Here is a 19,305-nt window from a genome sequence, read left to right as displayed (position 1 = left end):
TGTCGAGTGAGTGTGGAAGTTCAAGCATCTAAACCACACTCTTGATCTACCTACAGTTGGTGATTTCCAATAACCATTAATTGACTGCAAATTTGTTCAATTTTTGAAGTGGCAGCAATAACATTATTTAATATTTTTTGATGGGTGGTCTTGTGACATCTGTGAAGTTTAAAAACAATAATAAAACCTGATTTTAAACCAATTTCAGTAGTCCTTAGTTTTCAAAGCAAGTTTTTTAAACAAACATATTATTGTGCAGGGCCCCCCAAATTTACTTTTCACTATGCACAAAATCGCTATTTGTATTTCTTTATTTTCCCAGCGAACGCATGGTGGCGCTACAACCACTTTGCAAGTCGCTGGTACACATTCACAGGGTACCAAGTTACCCCATTGAACTGTGTTGTTGCTAAGGTAAACCAGCTGCAATGCACACAATACAATCTGCGGATAATTCATGGATTTGTTTTGTGTTGACTTCGACCAGAAGTTGTTGAGAAATCTTCTCTGAAAATCAATATTTCACGGTTTCCTCTTAATATTCCATGTATGGAAGATGGATTACGACGAGCACAATTCAGACGGGCTCTCCAAAGATTCCTTTGCCATTTTTGTAGCTGAGGGAGATGTACTGTTCAAGCAAGGCGAATACAGAAAAGCTTTGGAAAGTTACACCACAGTGAGTGCCGAAAATTTAATTAAAATTTAGATAAAAAAGAAAAGAGCACCCCCCCAGTACCCCACACCGAAATTCCCCCACACTGAGTGCTCATTAAGTGTGTACAATATTGCATGGAAAATAAACTTGCTTCATTAAAAAGCTAACCAGTAGGCCTAACCTTCAATTCTCTTTATTTCAGTTAACTTTAATCTAGTAAAGTAATTGTTTTGATTATTTATCTAATTTACCTAAATAATTAATTATTAATAACTATTTATTTAATGTTTAAAAAGATATTTTTTCTAGGTCATTTTCCCAGACAACTTTTTCATTACGTTTATTAACACTTACAAAAATTATGTAAGAAGAAACATTAATTAAAACACGTTATTTATGTCAATGATTCTGTTGGATGGGAATGATGTTTCATGGGAGGGAATGAGCTATGATGTGGTTATTTTGTCTTTAAAAAACCAAAGATTTAATTTAGACCCGACACGATCGGTATGACGGTGGCAGTCGGCCCATGCAGGCTAATCTTTGGACTGACACGGAAAAACCTCCATAATCAATACATGATCAGTATTGGATTTAAAAGAAATCAATTTAAGCCGAACACAATGACTACACCCAAAGCTGATCAATCAAATACCTGAGGAAGTCTCTACTTTATGAATATTAATGAGACTAGATGTTGTTGCTATAGAGCTATCTAGCTAGAGAGAGTGCAATGGAGATCTTTTCTTCTGCTACCATCGACGGATAAATGGGATTCTATGATAACCTATTGAGCAAAGTTATTTTTTGTGAGCAATTTGATCATTTTCTCAGCCAGTGAAATTTGTAAAATTCATATACTTTGCTGACAAATTTGCTGACAAAGAGATCTTCTCGCCAACGAAGTAGTGAAGTTTGCACAGATACTTTATATTCAGCCTGGACATTGGATATTTTGATACATCGATGGCAGTAATGTACAGCATTCCTGGAGTTTGATGGCAAATAATTCCGCCATTCAGGATTATTGTCATTGTAGAACCTACTACTGGATTATTCCCCAATAACTTGATCTTCTTTTCCTCCTTGTTTAAATGCCAACTGGAGATTGAGGACTCTGGATAAACTAAGCCAACTTTTCCAACTCTTTGTCTAAGAAAACATTGGGGTTGTTCAGCTGATGTGACAACTGCCAGTTTAAATACTTGTGCCTGTAAAAAACACATTATCTGACACTTTAAAAACAAAATCGAAGAATCATGGAGTACGTGGATCCAATGTTGGAGCAGGAGGAGCAGTTGAAGCTCCTTCAGTCTTACATAGGTGAGGCTGAGGATCATATGAGGAAAAGAGACTATCAACGAGCAATGGAGAGCTACAACCTTGTAAGATTTAATGTCTAACTAATCAGCACCTTGTTGGTTTGAAAGTGTTTGCACATTGCACATCTTGTAGCAGTTTAAAATATGATTTTCGTCAGAAGTGATGAAAATGTATTAAATTTCTATATTTTTTATACAAATAAGTGTGATTTTAGTTTTGTAAAGGAATGGTTCAAATTTTCTTAATTAAAAGATGGGCTAACCAGGAAGAATGAATGAAAGTAAGGTTTAAAATTATTTAAAAAAGGTAATTATGTTGTTGCACATAACCAATTCATACATTATCATAAGGAATTTACAGTTAGTGTAGTCATTTAATGTATAAAAGCCTGGTTCATACTTCCTGCGAATTTGACGTGAATTTGATATCCCAACTCTGTTTTCGCAGCGATAATCGCAACAGAGTTGAGCACAGTTGAGCACAACTCAACTGTTGCGAATTATTTGTTGCGAATTTGTGACGTTAACATTCGTATCGCATTCGCAGGAAGTATGAACCGGGGTTTAAAAGTCACTCAAATTATGCCATTTTGGCAATAGTGTTTGAGTTTGTTAGATTTATTCACACACTTTTGGTTTGAATAATTAATAGTAATTAATAAGAAATTTACTAACCAAGAAGTTTAAATTATGTATTGTAGCCTATGAGGCTGACACTTTGCCATTCATGTGCAATAAGCCTTTTTGAGATATGGCGGACACAATGCTATGCAACACTATTGAAAGGTTTGGGTAAATTTTTGTGTATACACCCAAACCAAACAGTGCACTCCTATCACGTCTGCCATACCTCACAAAAGGCTAATATAAGGATGTTTTGGTCTCGGGGATTCAAACAGAATTTTGCAAGCCGGGATGTCATTGCTTTGGTCAGACAATGGAAATGTTCAAGTATTGCACACTGTGACGAGGCTCCATGCTGTTTTGTACACCAGAGGATGCAAACTGCACCTGAGGCGCCGAGGATGCCATTTGCCCCAAGGATGTACAAAACCTATGGACCTCGTCACAGCGTGTAACAATTGTTTTTTCTATACTGTGGTAACAGTTGCAGGAGAAAACAAACATAGGTGTTATAAATGTGAAATTATAGCAGCCGTTAACACAGTGGCAAACATAAACAAAAATTGCACAGCTTAAAAAAAAAAAATTTTGCTTTACTATTCCCGACAGCACAACACATTTTACTTATGTACAAACTTAATTACAACCTCATATCCTTGTTCTGCTCATGTCCGTGCCATTTTAAAATATCGCACTGGTCGCTGGAAACGACCAACGGTGGGAATGATCAAGATAATGTATCCTGGTGTACTTCAGTTTTCACGTTACCCGGCCCCGACCCATGTAACAAGCGTCTAGTATTCTGTAATTGGCTCTCTACCAATACAAATTTGCAATCTGTTATCGTGTTATTACAAAAATGTGAGTTGCACCATGCACAAATCTCAGCACAACTCTCTTTTTTAGAAGTTCGAACTGCTGGTTTCAAAATGTTTCTTTTAAGAAGGTGGTTGCTGCCCATTGCCATCAGTCTTATTTTTGATGGCCAAGATGCGAGAGAAATACGAATGAGTTTTTAGTTTTGAAACCTCTAGCATACAGGTTCTTACTTCTGGTGAGAAGTGAATATTAAGTGTTACACTAGAGCCCTTTTCACACTACTTTATTTCCTGGGTGTGCGCCTGGGGAATATACGGTCGGCCTTTTCACACTAGGAGCGCTTTACCCACTGGTCTGCCCTCTGTCTGCCCCCGGTAAAACCCATGGGGTATTCTTTTAACATGCAATAGGGACACAGTGTTTAACACCCAGCAGGGTGGACACATGTATGTTACATTATACATATGCGCATTACAAGTCTTTATTATTGTTATTTTTAGTGTGAAAGTGTGCCAATTTATCAGTGGGTTAAACAAAAGTTAGTTCCGTGGCCTCCTCTTGGCTGTATTCCACGGGGATAACGGCCCGGTCACACAGGCCCCAATAACGAGAACGAAAACGAGAACGATAAAAATGCACGCCCTCGATTGGTTGAATGAGCGTGGGCGTATTCTGCGTGGAGCATTTCAATTAATCGAGGGCGTGCATTTTTATCGTTCTCGTTATCGTTCTCGTTATCGGGGCCTGTGTGACCGGGCCTTAAGAGGTACAACTGTACAGTGTGAAAAGGGCTTACAAAGGATTAGCAGAGCTCAATATAACAAGAGGAAACCCAAGCACAGATTAATACAGATCATGCAGATTAACATTGCTTTCCTGACGATCTTATCAATTAACCCATGAAGCCGTAAGTACTAAAATTAATCCACAAATTGTTAACTCTTCTTTCCACAGGCTCTGGAAATAGAACCATCAGACAAAAATTGTCTTGTTGCTCGTTCGAAATGTCACCTACAGCTAGGAGATTCCAAGGCAGCATTACGGGACGCTAATGCCTCGCTCAGCGAAGATGACAAGTACATTAAAGTAAGCAGTTATTATTAACAAGATATTTAAATGTCTTTTCTCAGATGCATTGCCATAATCTATTTTCTTAATGGGTGCGTTAGTTTAGCTTCCCTGGGTCGACCCTGGTCTGCCCCCGGTGCGTTTGAATAGCTTTGACGTCATTCCAGAGGCTCACCCGGGTTAGCCCCCATTGCCCTGCTTGTGGAGTGGGTCACTTGGGGGCTGGCCCCAGGTGCATGACGTCGGTGAGTGATCGTTCATTTACCTCTTGTCAGGGGCTCACCCGAGTGAGCACTGCGGGGGGTAGACCCAGGGAAGCTAATCGAACGCACCCATTGTTAGTTTGTTAGACTTATTAAACTTGCACTGCAGTTTCTTGAAAAAGTGTCCCTTTTCATTTTGCAAAAATTTCCCTAGTCAGTTTCCCTTGTGGTTCATAACTTGATATGAAGAAGAAGTTGCATCCCCTGGCTGCTGCTTCCCAGGTTGTATCATAAACTACACGTGGCTACACGGCAGGGTTGAATGGCTTCTGACTGGCACCGCTAAACAAAGATATTGACTTATTAATAGGAAGACTTCCAACATAGGTCTAAGTAGCTCAGTTGGTAGAGCTCTAGCATGTTAGAGCGGAGATCGTTGGTTCAAATCCAGCTCTTGTCAAATTTTTGACATCACGACATTGACATACATGTAATTAAGATTTTGCTTTGAAATTTTTAAAATGTTTTCACTGGATATCTTTGGTGATCAGTTGTAACAAAATGTTGTGCATATATTATAGGGATTACTCCACAAGGCAGAGGCCCTGTACCAGATGGGTGACTTTGAATCAGCATTGATGTACTATCACCGTGGCAACAAGCTGAGACCAGAGTTGCAAGATTTCCGACTTGGCATCCAGAAAGCACAAGAGGCCATTGAGAACTCGGTGGGAAGTAAGTTTTTACATGCACTTTATTTTCATCCAAAAGGCTTATTTTACAGCTACAAGGTAATTGCTATTTAAATTTGGTTTGCGGTAACACCATGTGTGTATGACTTGCTAGGTAGATTATGTGACTATGAGAACTTGTCTTGCTTTTTATTCTACTGTCTGGGCGGCAAAGATTTTCAGAATGCGGGAGACTACTCAATTTGAAAAGAACTGTCAATGCTTTTAAACTACTACCTGGGCGGAAGGCACTTTTGCTGTAGTGGATTGAGAGTACTTTTTCGTTATTAACTTGACTTCCGCGGAGTGAGTTCTTAGGTGATCTCAACAAGATTTTTTCTAGTACAGCTAATTCCAATGTTTCCCTTGCCTAGCAGTCCTGTATGGTTGCTCCTTTGATATTTTATGCGAGTGTCTCATTTTCATGTTGACTCGTTCGTATTTTTTAGGTCCGTCGGTTGTTAAACTAGAAACCATCGGAGATCTGTCACACTTCCACAAACAGGATGAGGTAAGTTAAGACTGGGTACCCTACCCAGAAACTAACTGTGTTCTAATTGCCATTTCATAATGACAACCAAAAGACTTGTGACTTTTTCCTTTTTTTATCCAAACCGATCATGTATTATGTCTTTTAATTAGCAAATTCTTTTAACTTGATCCCAATTCAATTCAATTCAGTTCAGTTTATTGGTCCTACCATGGAAAACAAATTCCTTGCATAGATGCAATACACAATATAAACTACAAACAAATATAAATAACATACTGAACATGAACTAGATCATTAAACAACACATCAAATTTAATAAACCACAAGGGAATCATTTAGACAACATCTTTATAACAGAAAGTAATTATGTAAATAAGTCTGGGCTGATCATTGAGCGAGGCGGACAGCGTATGGTATGAAGAAGTTGAGGTAGCGGTTTGTTTTGCATTGAAGTGACTGCCATCTCCTACCACTCCTTAGTCTGAAGAAAAAATTTGTTCAATGGATGGTCGATGTTACTTTTGACTGCCTCTGCTTCAGATAAAACCCTTTCTTTACAATTTTTGTCCAGATCTATGTCTATCCCCAGGATTTCCGATGCTTGTTTCAGAACCTGTTTAACTTTATCCAAATCTTCCTCAGAGTAAGACGAAGAAAGCTCCTAGGATGGGCTACAGCAAACCGGCATCTAAACAACAAGATAACAAGAAGAAGAGGCGGCAACCCAAAGCAGAGAAGTCTGAGAAAGAGAAAGAGACAACTAAACAGCTGCTTGGAGAACTTTACGCCGATAAAGTGTTTCTGGACAAACTCCTCAGGGATGAAGGTAAAATAGATGCTAAGAAATCTTTCCCCATTAACCCCTCTATTAGTTGAGTGAAGTTAACCAGGATCTCCAATTCCTTGGACCTGAGGTGGATTTCACAAAGACTTGAGAACAGTCTCATCTCGAGTTTGAACGAGTTACTCGTCCTTACTTTGGATCAGCGGTAAGTTTTTAATAGCTCCTTTGTGAAATCCACCCAGGCACTAATAATTGTGTGAACTGTGCCATGATTACATCTTAGCGGCTTTTCTATCACCTGTCAAGAGCGATTGAATAAAAACTTAACAATTGCGATAACAAGAAGATACTATCAAGAGGTTGCATCATATATGATGAAGCAGGAAAATAGCCGTAGCAATAGCCAATGCGGACACGGCCCAACAGTTGAGATTTTTTAAATTAATTTTTTAATTTTTTATTTTTATTTTTTATATACTTTACTTTGGCACAATGATTTTTTGCCATTCGATTTTTGAGACAAACAAAGACAAACAAAGAATAAGTCCACTTTCCACTGATTTTTTATCATTTTAACTGAACACATTGTACTCCCAATTAAAATGTCAAATAATACAACTCCTTTAATTGAGTCAATTCAATCCTATCCTGACCTCACAGATTTAACAAGGATGGACACAGAGAGTGGCAACCACATCTACGAGCTTGTCAACCAAGGCATCGACTACCTAGACACACGCACAGAGTTCTGGCGCCAACAGAAACCCATGTACGCCCGGAAACGAGAAAAGGAAGTGGCCAAGGGCCAGCAAGATAAGAATAAGTCTAAGCCATCTGATCCTGCCAAATACGTCTTGAAGAATCTTGAAGAGATTGATGCAGGTATGTGTTGGTGTTGATGCAGTTGTTGGTGGTAGAGGAAGGGGTAGGTCAGGGCTTTAATTTGGCGTGAAAATCCACAAGGGGAAGACTGCTGGGGTTGTAGATCAACCATTCTACTGGACCAATATTTATTTTACAAGACCAGATTGAAAATATAAGTGAGGATCTATCCCATTTTGTCATGCTACTTGGATACTCGACAGAATTGACAGGGTTAAAGTGTTAAATTCGAGCCCTGGTGGTGTTGGGGTAAGTTGAAACTACATGTTCATACTTACTCTGTATAGAAAGCAGATCTTGCATAGGCCACTAGTACCACTACTGTCACTGAGGTCTGACAGTGAAACGTGTGTGTACACCAAGGATAGACCTTTCTTTTGATCTTGGTAAGGGAGTTGATTGAGCTTGTGACATCATATGCTACAGGTGTATGAAGTTTTAATGTAGAAGTGAAACAAACAGATCAGTAATGGTATTTTGGTACACAGCTAAATAGTAAGACCGCCTGCACCCAATTAAATGGCTTTGTGCGTACGGCGCTTAATATCACCATTTTCCCGAAGCGCCAAATTTCTGTGCTAGCTCTGTAAGCGAAGAATGCCTGGTAATAGGGAGGTCGCATGTGCACAAGCCTAAGCTTCCCGGTAACCCGTGAAATACGCTTGACATAAGCGCAGAATTCTGTGCTTCCGCAAGCGTGAATTCTTTGCTTACGGTAAGCAGAGCCCTAAAGTTGGGCCCAGATCCCTTTTGACTACTGTTTGAATCGGTGAATATAAATGCTATTACTGTGTACCTTTAAGTAGATAGAAGACAGTTTTGCTGGAGTTAACTAAAAGTTATTATCATTGTTTCTCAATAGGCTTAGCTGAGGGTCGGCCAAAGGAAGCCTTGAAACAAGCTCAGAAGGTCTTGAAGAGTGTGGAGAAGTGGAGAGATGAAGATGTTTGTGATAAGCAGGAGTTCTTATCCAATTTACATAGCTCTATCGGTAATGCTAACCTAGATCTAGGTAAGATGGGAGAGGCACTTGAACATCATCGCATTGATCTTCAGATCTCCAAAGAGAAGTAAGTCTTTGATTCTTCTAAGTGACAAAAAAATGACAAATTGTGGCTTATTTGACTTTAAATGATTTGGGGTTGAACAAAGTAATTTTGACTAGAGCAGGATGTCGGCAGTCACCCTATTTTGTCAATATCTTTGTTCTGTTCTGGGTGCCAGTCAGAAGCCTTACAACCATTGACTACTGTGTAGCCAGGGATCACACCTAAGTTTACGATACAATCTGGAAAGCGGCAGCTAGGGGATCAACTTTTTAGTTAAGACTTAACTTTTCATTCAGATTAAATCTGCAAGTATTTTGTTCCAAATTCTGTGTTGTCAAGAGAAGTCACTGAGAAACTCTAAATGTTTGTGACCAAAAATTAATTAAAATCTTGTTTTTACATCCACAGTGACTTTGAGGATGGAAAGTCCAGAGCTCTTGACAATCTTGGTCGTGTCTACGCTCGCGTGGGGAAGTTTGACCTTGCCATCGAGAACTGGAAAGAGAAACTCCCATTGGTGAAGTCCCCACTGGAGGCCACTTGGCTGTATCATGAAATCGGCCGTTGTCATCTGGAGTTGGGTAACTACACAGAGTCTCATGACTTTGGAGAGAAGAGCTTACAGGCTGCTCAGGAGGCGGGGGATGATGTGTGGCAACTTAACGCCAGCGTCTTGATTGCACAGGCAGAGGGTAAGAGTGACTAAGAATCTTGTTTAGGGATTGACATGTTAAAGGTGGTCTTGAGCCATAGGTTCGCAGGACTCTAGTTGCTGGCAGGGCAACCTGGATGAGATTTTGTATTGGTCGTTTGAGGCGTCTGGTATGAGGGTGTGATCCTGTCTGGCAATATATTTAGCTGGTAAGGTGGATGGTGACATTCGGGTGTTGAATTCCATGACTATTCAAATAATGGAGGATAAAATACTCTTTAAGTTTCATCTGATATCAACTGTTTATCAATCTTCAATCAAAGCCAAGAATATTACCAGTATTTATTTATTTTTTTTTTGCAGTGAAACTCGGCGATCTTCAAGATGCTATAGAGTCCTTTGAGCGAGCACATGAGATGGCAACGGTCCAAGGAGATGAACCAGCACAAAAGGCAATCTCAAAAGCCTTGGAGGAACTCAATCAGAAGATTGTTCAAGGAATCCGTGACGGAGACAATAAACAAGAAGAACAGGAGACAGTGAAAGAGATGGAACCGAAGGAGAAGGAAAAGCCAGCAGAGGAATTTGAGCAAGTATTAGGTTAGTACCAATGTTTAATCTTAGTGCTTAAAGACACTGGACACTATTGGTAATTGTCAAATTGTCTTCTCTCTTGGTGTATCTCAACATATGCATAAAATAACAAGCCTGTGAAAATTTGAGCTCAATTGGTTGTCGAAGTTGGGAGATAATAATGGAAGAAAAAACATCCTTGTCACACGAAGATTTCTAAATTGTATGCATCATTATGCTCTTGCAGTTGCATGATTATCTACTGAAAGGGTAAAAAAAAAACCACAAGTTTTATGACAACAGTAAACTTGACGGTACTTTTACCCACTGATGAACGAAAATAACCACAGATGATTAATTTTCTGCAAAAAAAAACAAACCCCCCCCCAAAAAAACCCATCATAATATTATTATAATGGGGTAAAAAGAAAGCAAATATTGACATTAATTGGCCATCCTCTAGAGCGTAAGCAGCAGGTTGCGGAGCCGGATGTGGAGGCAGAGGCGGAGAAAGAGTATGAGGAACAGTTTGAAGATGAAGATGAGGAAGAAGATAAGAAGAGTATTGGGAGACAAAGTACCCAAGGTTAGCAATCATCATCTTCACCCCATCTCAGATTCACCATCATCAGTTTCAGCGTCTTACTTCTTTGTCTCATTGGGTTCATCGTTGTCTTCTCATTTCAGCTGTTCTTAATAACGCCGTTATTAATTCATTGTTCTGTTTTCAGTTACTCTTCAATTTAACCACCTTTTAACTACTTGTCAATACTTTGATAGACAAAAGTGAATTCAGTAATTTCCTGTAGTCAAGTTTGAGCGATGAACTAAAGTCGACCATTGGAATATTGACTAGTGGTTGACAAATGGTCGCTACTCGAACTTGTTCCATGCCTTTTCTTATCTGACTTTCAAAGGTCCCCAAAAATCACTACGTTTAATCTACCGATGCGCCTTATTTGATATCGGTTGAGTTCATTGTGATGATCACTGTGTTAAATCCTTATTGTAAAATAATACCTTTATAAATGAAATTATAATCTTGGTGGGGAATCTCATGCTAAACATTATTCCTTGTCTTTAGTATATCATCATCATATTCTCGGTTTTCAAAGTTTCAGCTTCTCCTATCTTGGCTATTTTTCTTGGCTATTTGTCTATAAAATTTCCTCAAGCAGCCCTGATACTTTAAGAAGGCAACAGAGTCGATTGTCTCCATGCCCCCCTGGTCATTGCCTTGGTGCCCTTGAAATGCTCCAGTAGAAATTGACAATTTCCTTGTACATGTAGGGTGCCCTTTACCAAGGAGAAAATGCCTTAATGCCCTTACCCTTTCAAGAATGAATCATACAGGCCTGCTAAGGAGAATGTTTGAAAGAATTTGATCCCATCTCTGAATGACACCATCGACCAATTAATGTCAAGGTACATGTGTATAGTTATGGGTCCATAGTGTAGCATTGACCAGGGGGTTGCACTGAACACAGTTTAATGACACAAGAAGGTACAATTAACTAGCTTTTCTGTCCTCATTCCGGAGCTTTGTTAACACTCAACAAGTCATACCAAATACACGAGAGAGAAGCCCTAAGCCAGTAGAGGCCGCCCTCTGTGGAGATCAGATTTACCAATCGGCCTGCAGGGGCTGCCAGCAGTGCTCCGACGGGAGTCGTGCTAGCGCCCCTTACGGGTCGATCGGCACCACCGCTACAATAGCATCAATTTCATACCGGTTGGATACAAACATTAACATCATTGTGCTTCTCGCCATTTTAGCTTCATTTGACTTTTCTTGTGCAGTGAACGCTTCAATCCATTCATTATTGTGATAGAAGAACATCTCTTGCAGTTCATCACAATGCTATCCCAAGTGTTTTGGTGTATGCGTCATTATCTTTCTCCAAACCACAAAATGAATGCTTCAATCTGTGTAACTCCTTACTGTGATCATGGAGGTAGAACTACCTCCTTGCTATAGAACTACCTCCATGCTGTGATGGATGAAAGTCTAAACCTTGAACCTCATGATCACCTTCCTCCCAAGTGTTTTGATGTACATGTACATTACTATCAAGTTGTCAACCACTGTTTTTTCAGAACCAATACTAAAAAAAAAAAAAAAAATGGTGCTATCGCAAACATCACCTAATGATACTCCCAGCATGCAAAGTATCAATTCTTACTATTTATCTTTCTCCGAACCATGCTCCTTCCAGCTGTCTACATACCATTTAACTGTTCTTTTGGCAGGTTCAATATGCTAATAACTCATGTGTTCATTATCATTATAATGACAGACAAAAGAGGATACCATGATGGAGCCATTCAAGCATAGAGCTTGGTTCATACTTCCTGCGAATTTGAATGGGACACTAATGTTGACGTCACAAATTCGCAACAAAATTCGCAGTTGTGCTCAACTCTCTTGCGAACATCGCAGCGTAAGCAGCATTGTGACGTCAAATTCACGCCAACTTCGAACCTCATTCGCATTTGCTGGAAGTTGAAGCGGGCTTAAGTGATATGAGAATATTCTACATCATAAACCATGCATTCTTATATGATCTATGTTGGCCTACGTAATCGACTCTCAGATAACGGTTTGAATTTATTTATGTATGTTTTTTGGGTCCAGTATTTGGATGCATAACAGCCTATTGTACCAGTTGATTGAATAAGACTTTTGCTACCGTCAGGGTGTTCTATAATACAAGTTCTTCATGTTCATAAACAGACTGATTTATTTACATGATTTATTTACATGGATTTATCTTAGATAGGGTAGCGCCATCTACATTTTTGAAGAGCATTTTCATTGGAAAATCTTACAGTCTACTTTATAGAAAACTTTTGAAGGGGCACGAAGGCCAAACCCAGGAGCAACAGAGGCCTTGGCCTGCGTGGCCTCTCAGTAGTTCCTGGCCATAGGCCACAGCTGAATTTGACATGTAAAGAAGAATGTATTATTTAGTATCCACAACAAAAGCAAGGTTTATAAAACTGTAAGATTTGTCAAACTTTTCCTCACCAATTTGTTCAGAGAGCAGGAAGTGATCAAACAGTGCATACTTAAGGATGGCAAAGGCAACATAGTGTTAACCAAAAGGGTTTATGTGTGTCTTTTGGACACCCTGTTTTAAATTAAAACACCCCGTCTTATCTGTCATTAACATGGATAATTTTGACACCCAGTTTTGTCAATTTCCAGCCAATTTGACCAAATTCTGGCTTAAAACCTGTAACAAAATTAAATTGATTGAAGGCAAATTGTTTCACATCAATATAGCTGTAAATTTAGACAATCACTGAGGATTTGTTGAGATGATCAAGTCAGCTGAATATCCTATTCTAAACCCTCAGAAGTTGCACAAGAAACACAGGCTGAGCAGGTGGTGGAGCAGCAACAACCTGAAGCGCAACAGGAGGCAGTTGTAGATGAAACAGGTACCAATTCATTTGGTGGTGGACAAATAACATGGCTTAACGGAACGAAGGAAAATTGTATTGAAAATGTTACCTATTATTAAGACTGAGCGCTGGGAAGTAGCAATGTCGTAGCCAAGTGGATAAGAGCACCGAACTCAAGCTCTGGTGCTTCTGTTCAGCAGAGTGTGGGTTCGAATCCCGGTCGTGACACTTGTGTCCCTGAGCAAGACACTTAACTATAATTGCTTCTCTCCACCCAGGGGTAAATGGGTACCTGTGAGGGCAGAGATGGTTCTTGTGATTGGTTTAGCCGAGTAGTGCATATATTGGGCACAGGCTGTATACTCCCCAGGGAGCTGAGATGGTTTAAGGAATGATTTAAGGCCCAGTGACCAGGGGTAATAATGTCGGAAGCGCTTTGAGACACCCCTCGGGCGTGAAAAGCGCTATATACGAACGGGTTATTATTATTAATGTTTATATTTTATAGCAATATATTTTGATAACAAAGTGCTGCAACAGGCAAGCTTCCATGAAATTTGTTAAGGTCCTGGTGCATTGCCTTTACAAGTAGTTGATTCAGACGGTGAGAGCATTCGTAATAAAGTCTTTGTAATTTTACCAAAGTGCTTTTCCGGATCTGCAATTGACCCCAATTGTAAAATGTATTGAAATTTAAGGGGAGGAAGTCCAGTCTATAGCCCCTGCGGTGCAGGAGGAAATCCCACCAGAGGAAAAGGAAGGTACTGCCGCTGATACAGATAAACAGGAAGGCACTGCCGCTGAGACTGACGGACAAGAAGGCAATACTAGTAAATTAGAGCAGGATGATAAGCCAGTTGAAGATGTAGGAGATAAACCGTCGGATTCTGAGGGTTTAATAAAACGTGAAGATGAGAAGGGATCGACTGGTGAGCACAGAACTATTATTGCTTGTCCGGAAGCACTTCATGACATCTGCACTGCTTGGAACGGGATTGTGGGAAATGCGGTTCTTCATTTCATTATTTTAGTTTCAGCTAAGAAGGTTTTTCCCACGCACTGGTCATACTCATCACATTCTTTTAATTTTTATCTGCAGCTAATCACTGTTAATCACGACCTGGTAGCTTTCGTTTTCAATGTGGGAGTTTCTTATGGCTTTTAATGACAGACAATATGCTAACATTGTCAATTGATTAATTTACCCATGCAAAATTATGGAAGTTGGTATGTCAAACTGCTAGAGTATCTTGGCTCTTTTCATGGACAAACTCTGTTATGTCATGCCTGTTGACCCAATTCACCCGGCGTCATCATCAGAATAATCTTGGGTGCGCCATTTTGGTGGTCAATGTCACTGCGTTATTCAGTGAAGTGCGCACGTAAATCCTATTGACAACAAAAATGGTTAGCGTGGCACAGTCGCCGCGTATGATGTGCGTGCAAGGGGTCAATATTATATACTTGTTAAATGTCATACCTACTGACAGACTTGGGATTCTCCCCCCCCCCCCAGTTTTCAGAGACAAACTTGGTTATGTAATGCCTGTCAAATCACTTGTCATTGCATTTCATACTACAGATTTCCACCTGTTTCACTCCAGAGTTTTTTTTGCAGAACATGAGAACCAATAGATATTTCACTTTATTTTGATTGAAGGATTGGAAGTTATGCGACGTTCATTCTTGACCACACCATTTCATGCCTACGTTATTAAGTGTGCATTTTGGTATATCCAGCATGCATTTTCGTTCTATCCTTTTTGCACTACTGCATGCTGTAGACCACTACACGCACGAAAGCGTAGGCTGTGTACGGGCGGCTGAAAACTTGATGCATGATCATTTCAGTTTATAGTAATAGCTGAGACATCATTGTCTATTTGCTGAAGAAGCTCGTGCCCTCAGCATTGATGATTAGCAATCGCAACCAGACTAAGTACAAAACTGGCCTTTCACAGCTCTGTAAAAATGGCCACACAATATGAGTTGAATGGAACATTTCATCTTTCAATGAACAAATAATTCACTCATAAACATTATTTCATAAATACCCAAGACAGTTTCGCTATAAAGTGACTCTTTCTGAAACGGCTGTTCAAAACCTTGCAGGGTCGTGGCCGTGCTCTGGTTTTACACAGGCGTTTGTAAACTCATCACCACTCTTTTATTCCTTCAGTGAAAGTGGGGTTAACGGCCCCAAAAAATTGGGTAGGTTGGTAGGGATTTTTTTTATTCCCCCCTCCCAGCAACAAAAATGACATGTTTTTAAGCCGGTTGTTTACACGATAACAAAAGAAAACAAGGCTGCGCACAACAATTTAAACTCTTGATGACATTTATTTTATTTTTATGTCTTTAATATTTTGTTTGTATGCCTTAAAAGTAGATGTTCGATTTGCAACGGATAGAAAGGAAGCTAATTGTGTCATACCCAGTCACCGATGTGTTTTAGGCCTGTGTGAATAACAATTAAATCCTCCCTTTATTCATCAGCATTATCATTTCTAATGTGTCACAACATCACTGTATATTCTGCCTGAAACCATTGTTTCCTAATTTTATTTAATAAAAATTGTAACGCTTTTCTGTTAAATGGACTTACATTTATTTCTCATATATAACTGTTAACAGGAAAATAACATTTCTCCTTTTTCCCTCTTTGATCTTCATTGCTTAGCCAAAGCTTGTATCAATTAATATTCTAACTTAATTTGTGAAGGCGAGTTTGGGATTTACAACTTTTTAAGCTTTTTATTTAACACTGACATTCCATTAGTACACTGCATTTCATCATCCAATAAACTCACGATCATGTGTACATGTACATGTAAGCTCTTGCTATATGAACTTTGTTTACAATTGGTCCTTTCTCTATGGTGTGACCTTGTACATTTTTTCAGTATTCTGACAGGCACAATACTGTACAGGTACATATGGGAAAGTTGACATTTTTTGTCATAATTTCCATATATATCCAAGAATTATAAAAGTAAAAGCTGGACAAGTTTTCATTATATCAAAAGTTGATAAGAATTACAGTGCAATCTCCATAAATATTATACAGTTTTATGTTTTCTTCCATAAGCATTTATAAGGCTGTGTACAAATCATGCCTGCAGGAAGTCAAGGCTAGCTCTGTAGCTCTTTTGTAAACTTGTTATGTCACAGGTCACATCGTCTATTTGATGTAATACTTAAATATGTTTTTAATATTCAGATGATAATAAGAGCACAGAGGAAGAGCAAACTGGTGGAGAGAAACAACAGATCACCCAAGATGAGGATGCCACAAAGAAAGAGCGACCAGGTTCAGCAGCATCATCAGTATCATCCAAGTCATCAAAATCATCGAAATCATCGAAATCATCGAAATCATCATCCAAATCATCCAAGTCAGATAAGGACTAAATTTGAAAAAGGATAATTTGGTCAATGGCCGGTTTTGACCTTGATTAGAAAGAAATCATGACCAATTATTTGGCTCACATTTTGGTCTTGGTCTTATTCATACTGATACTGACAGTGTTGTTGAACACTCTTTAAAACAATTGATTAACTCATTTTACAATGCAGAGTCGATAAAGACACTTTGATAACTTCATTTTGGATCAGATTGAAGTATAAATTTGTATGAACTCTAAACTTTGAAACAGCACAAAAGGCTTACATCAATTGTAAACTGTTTACTCCTTCAATAAATTCAATCTTCCAGACAAAGAAACAAAAGGTAACCGCTTTTTGTAATTGTACTGATAAAGAATGTTCTTCCTCTGGGAATATCATTTAGCTTCTATGGAGAAAGCCAGAGTTTAAAGAATTTTTTTATTTGAAACGTTTTTCGTTAACAGTGTAGAGCAAGTTCGAGTGTGCGCATTAGTCATCTACTGACCAGCAATGTACATGCGCACTGACGAACTCTTGCGAATGACTCGTTTGGAAGTCTAGACAACCATCCATGTGACGTACTGACTCGAACGACTCATTTGGAAGTCTAGACAACCATCCATGTGACGTACCGACTCGAACGACTCGTTTGGAAGTCGAGACAACCATCCATACAGTATTCAACACTTCCATTGCCTTCTGCTATAGTGTCACAGGTTCCCCTCTGCGCTTTACACATGTTTGCATGGAACAGGCTATCGGGACCATGGAAGAAACAATGGTCATGAGGCTGGTTCCAAATGATAGACCACAGTAGTCAACCAATGTTCGACCAGCCTGGGTTTGAGTGAAACATAGACAACCTTTAGTTGACCATGGTGCACACTTGAACTTGCTCATAGATTTGTCCTAGGTCACCATCGCACTCTCGGTCTCTCCATGGGACGGTCTCTCCCTCGAACATTAAGGTATCGATCTCCTTAGACTTTGTGGTCTTTACTACAATGACTCAATGTTGGTAATTTTTAGTCGGTTAAATACTCGCCATGTTGTTGCATATAGTTCAATAAGTAAAACCAGACACAAGTTAACTTCACATAAAATCAAGTCTTCTCTTCAATTTAGTTATTTATTTCGACTGGCTAAACTCCTTAATATTCCGTCCAATGTCCATAACTTTGCCTTTACAGTTCATCAAAACATTTACAGTAAATTTACATTGTCTTTTTGTCAGAGTGCCTTTTCTCTATTTTGATATCGGTTTGTAGGTTGTTTCTGTTTATTGTAATTAAACTATTTGTATGATGGTAAAGGAACTGATTCACAGTTACGTGTTTTATGAGCTGTTAAAGATTGATCACTATTTCAAGATTGTATGATATTCAAAAACAACGGTGATACTTGCTATTTCATTTACAAAATGATTGCACTTCCAGTTTATGTAATATTCACTTGTTTCATTTTTGTTAAACTTGTAAAAGTTACCAAAATCCTGCAGCACCATACATATTAACTTAACTTGGAAGGATTTATAAAAATTAGTTAGTGTATTATCTATGATTTAATCACTACTTGGCACAGGTTCCAATTTCAAAAAAGAGCTGTTAAAAATAAAGTGGATTTAACTAATGAAACAAAAAATAACAATGAATAAATTTCTGAAGGTTTAAGACACTTCTTTAGCACATGGTCATTATGAGCATCAAAATGGGAAGCGTTGAAACGTTTGTTAGCAGCAGACTTACCAGGTAATTTTTCATTGTTTATATACGTGTGTTTTATATACATGTGTTCTGAGCTTGCGCACATTACCAACAACAATAATGGACTTCACCTGGTAAGTCTGCTGCCTCAAAGCGTACCGAAAGTCCCCCATTAACAACAAAACAAAAACCAACCAAACATGGTTAAAATAAATGGTTTGCTCATAAGATGAGTAACTGGAATTTATAAAACTTAGTCCTGAAACTGTTCTTCAAGGCTGTAAACATTTAGGACGGTTCTTTGTAAATAATGAGCAGGGCCCAATTTCAATGCCCTGCTAACCGTAAGCAAAGAATCTGCGCTTATATAAAAGGAAGGAATTACGCATTTATGTTTAAAGGCAGTGGACACTATTGGTATTTGTCAAAGACCAGTCTTCTCACTAGGTGTATCTCAACATATGCATAAAATAAACCGGTGAAAATTTTAGCTCAATTGGTCGTCGAAGTTGCGATATAATTATGAACGAAAAAAACATCTTGTCACACAATGTTGTGTACTTTCAGATGCTTGATTTCGAGACCTCAAATTCTAAATCCGAGGTCTTGAAATCAAATTCGTGGAAAACTACTTCTTTCTCGAAAACTTTGCACTTAAGAGGGAGCCGTTTCGCACAATGTTTTATACTATCAACCTCTCCCCATTATCATTACCAAGTAAGGTTTTGTGCTAATAATTATTTTTAGTAATTACCAATAGTGTCCACTGCCTTTACCATACTTCACCTATCAGCAGGTAATGTTTTGCTTGTGCCCCATGCATACTCAATGTTACTAGGCATTCTTCGCTTACACAGCTAAAGCAGAATTGCGGCACTTGCGCAGTAAGCGGTAAATGGTGATCATAAGTGCAGAATTTGGCAGTAAGCAGACCCATGAAATTGGATCC

General features: G+C 38.9%; 1 protein-coding gene across 7 annotated transcripts; it reads left to right on the top strand.

The window, feature by feature from the left end:
• Positions 1-412: 412 nt before the first annotated feature.
• On the top strand, positions 413-16,993 carry LOC139939364 (outer dynein arm-docking complex subunit 4-like). 7 transcript variants are annotated; one of them, XM_071935180.1, is made up of 14 exons: positions 588-679; positions 1,766-2,043; positions 4,378-4,509; positions 5,276-5,429; positions 5,875-5,936; positions 6,561-6,744; positions 7,363-7,584; positions 8,447-8,654; positions 9,042-9,325; positions 9,649-9,885; positions 10,322-10,444; positions 13,219-13,302; positions 13,965-14,195; positions 16,487-16,993. In XM_071935180.1, exons 2-14 carry the CDS (start codon positions 1,918-1,920, stop codon positions 16,675-16,677), a joined length of 2,238 nt encoding a protein of 745 aa, XP_071791281.1. In that variant the 5' UTR covers positions 588-679; positions 1,766-1,917; the 3' UTR covers positions 16,678-16,993. The 7 variants fall into 7 exon arrangements, with proteins under 7 accessions (XP_071791282.1, XP_071791281.1, XP_071791283.1 ...); XM_071935181.1 differs by lacking the exon at positions 1,766-2,043 and having other exon boundaries at positions 413-679; XM_071935182.1 differs by lacking the exon at positions 10,322-10,444.
• Positions 16,994-19,305: the final 2,312 nt, after the last annotated feature.

Source organism: Asterias amurensis, chromosome 7 (genome assembly GCF_032118995.1).
Source record: "Asterias amurensis chromosome 7, ASM3211899v1".
Classification (NCBI taxonomy): domain Eukaryota; kingdom Metazoa; phylum Echinodermata; class Asteroidea; order Forcipulatida; family Asteriidae; genus Asterias; species Asterias amurensis.
The sequence above is the reverse complement of the archived record's forward strand: the minus strand, read 5'-3'. Positions and strand labels throughout refer to the sequence as shown.

What these genes read in the sequence shown, in the direction of transcription:
- LOC139939364 (XM_071935180.1), top strand. Translation starts at nt 1,918, where the DNA reads ATGGAGTACGTGGATCCAATGTTGGAGCAGGAGGAGCAGTTGAAGCTC. An exon ending in CAATGGAGAGCTACAACCTT is followed by an intron (nt 2,044 to 4,377) that starts GTAAGATTTAAT and finishes TTCTTTCCACAG; the next exon opens with GCTCTGGAAATAGAACCATC. An exon ending in TGGGAGACAAAGTACCCAAG is followed by an intron (nt 10,445 to 13,218) that starts GTTAGCAATCAT and finishes CTAAACCCTCAG; the next exon opens with AAGTTGCACAAGAAACACAG.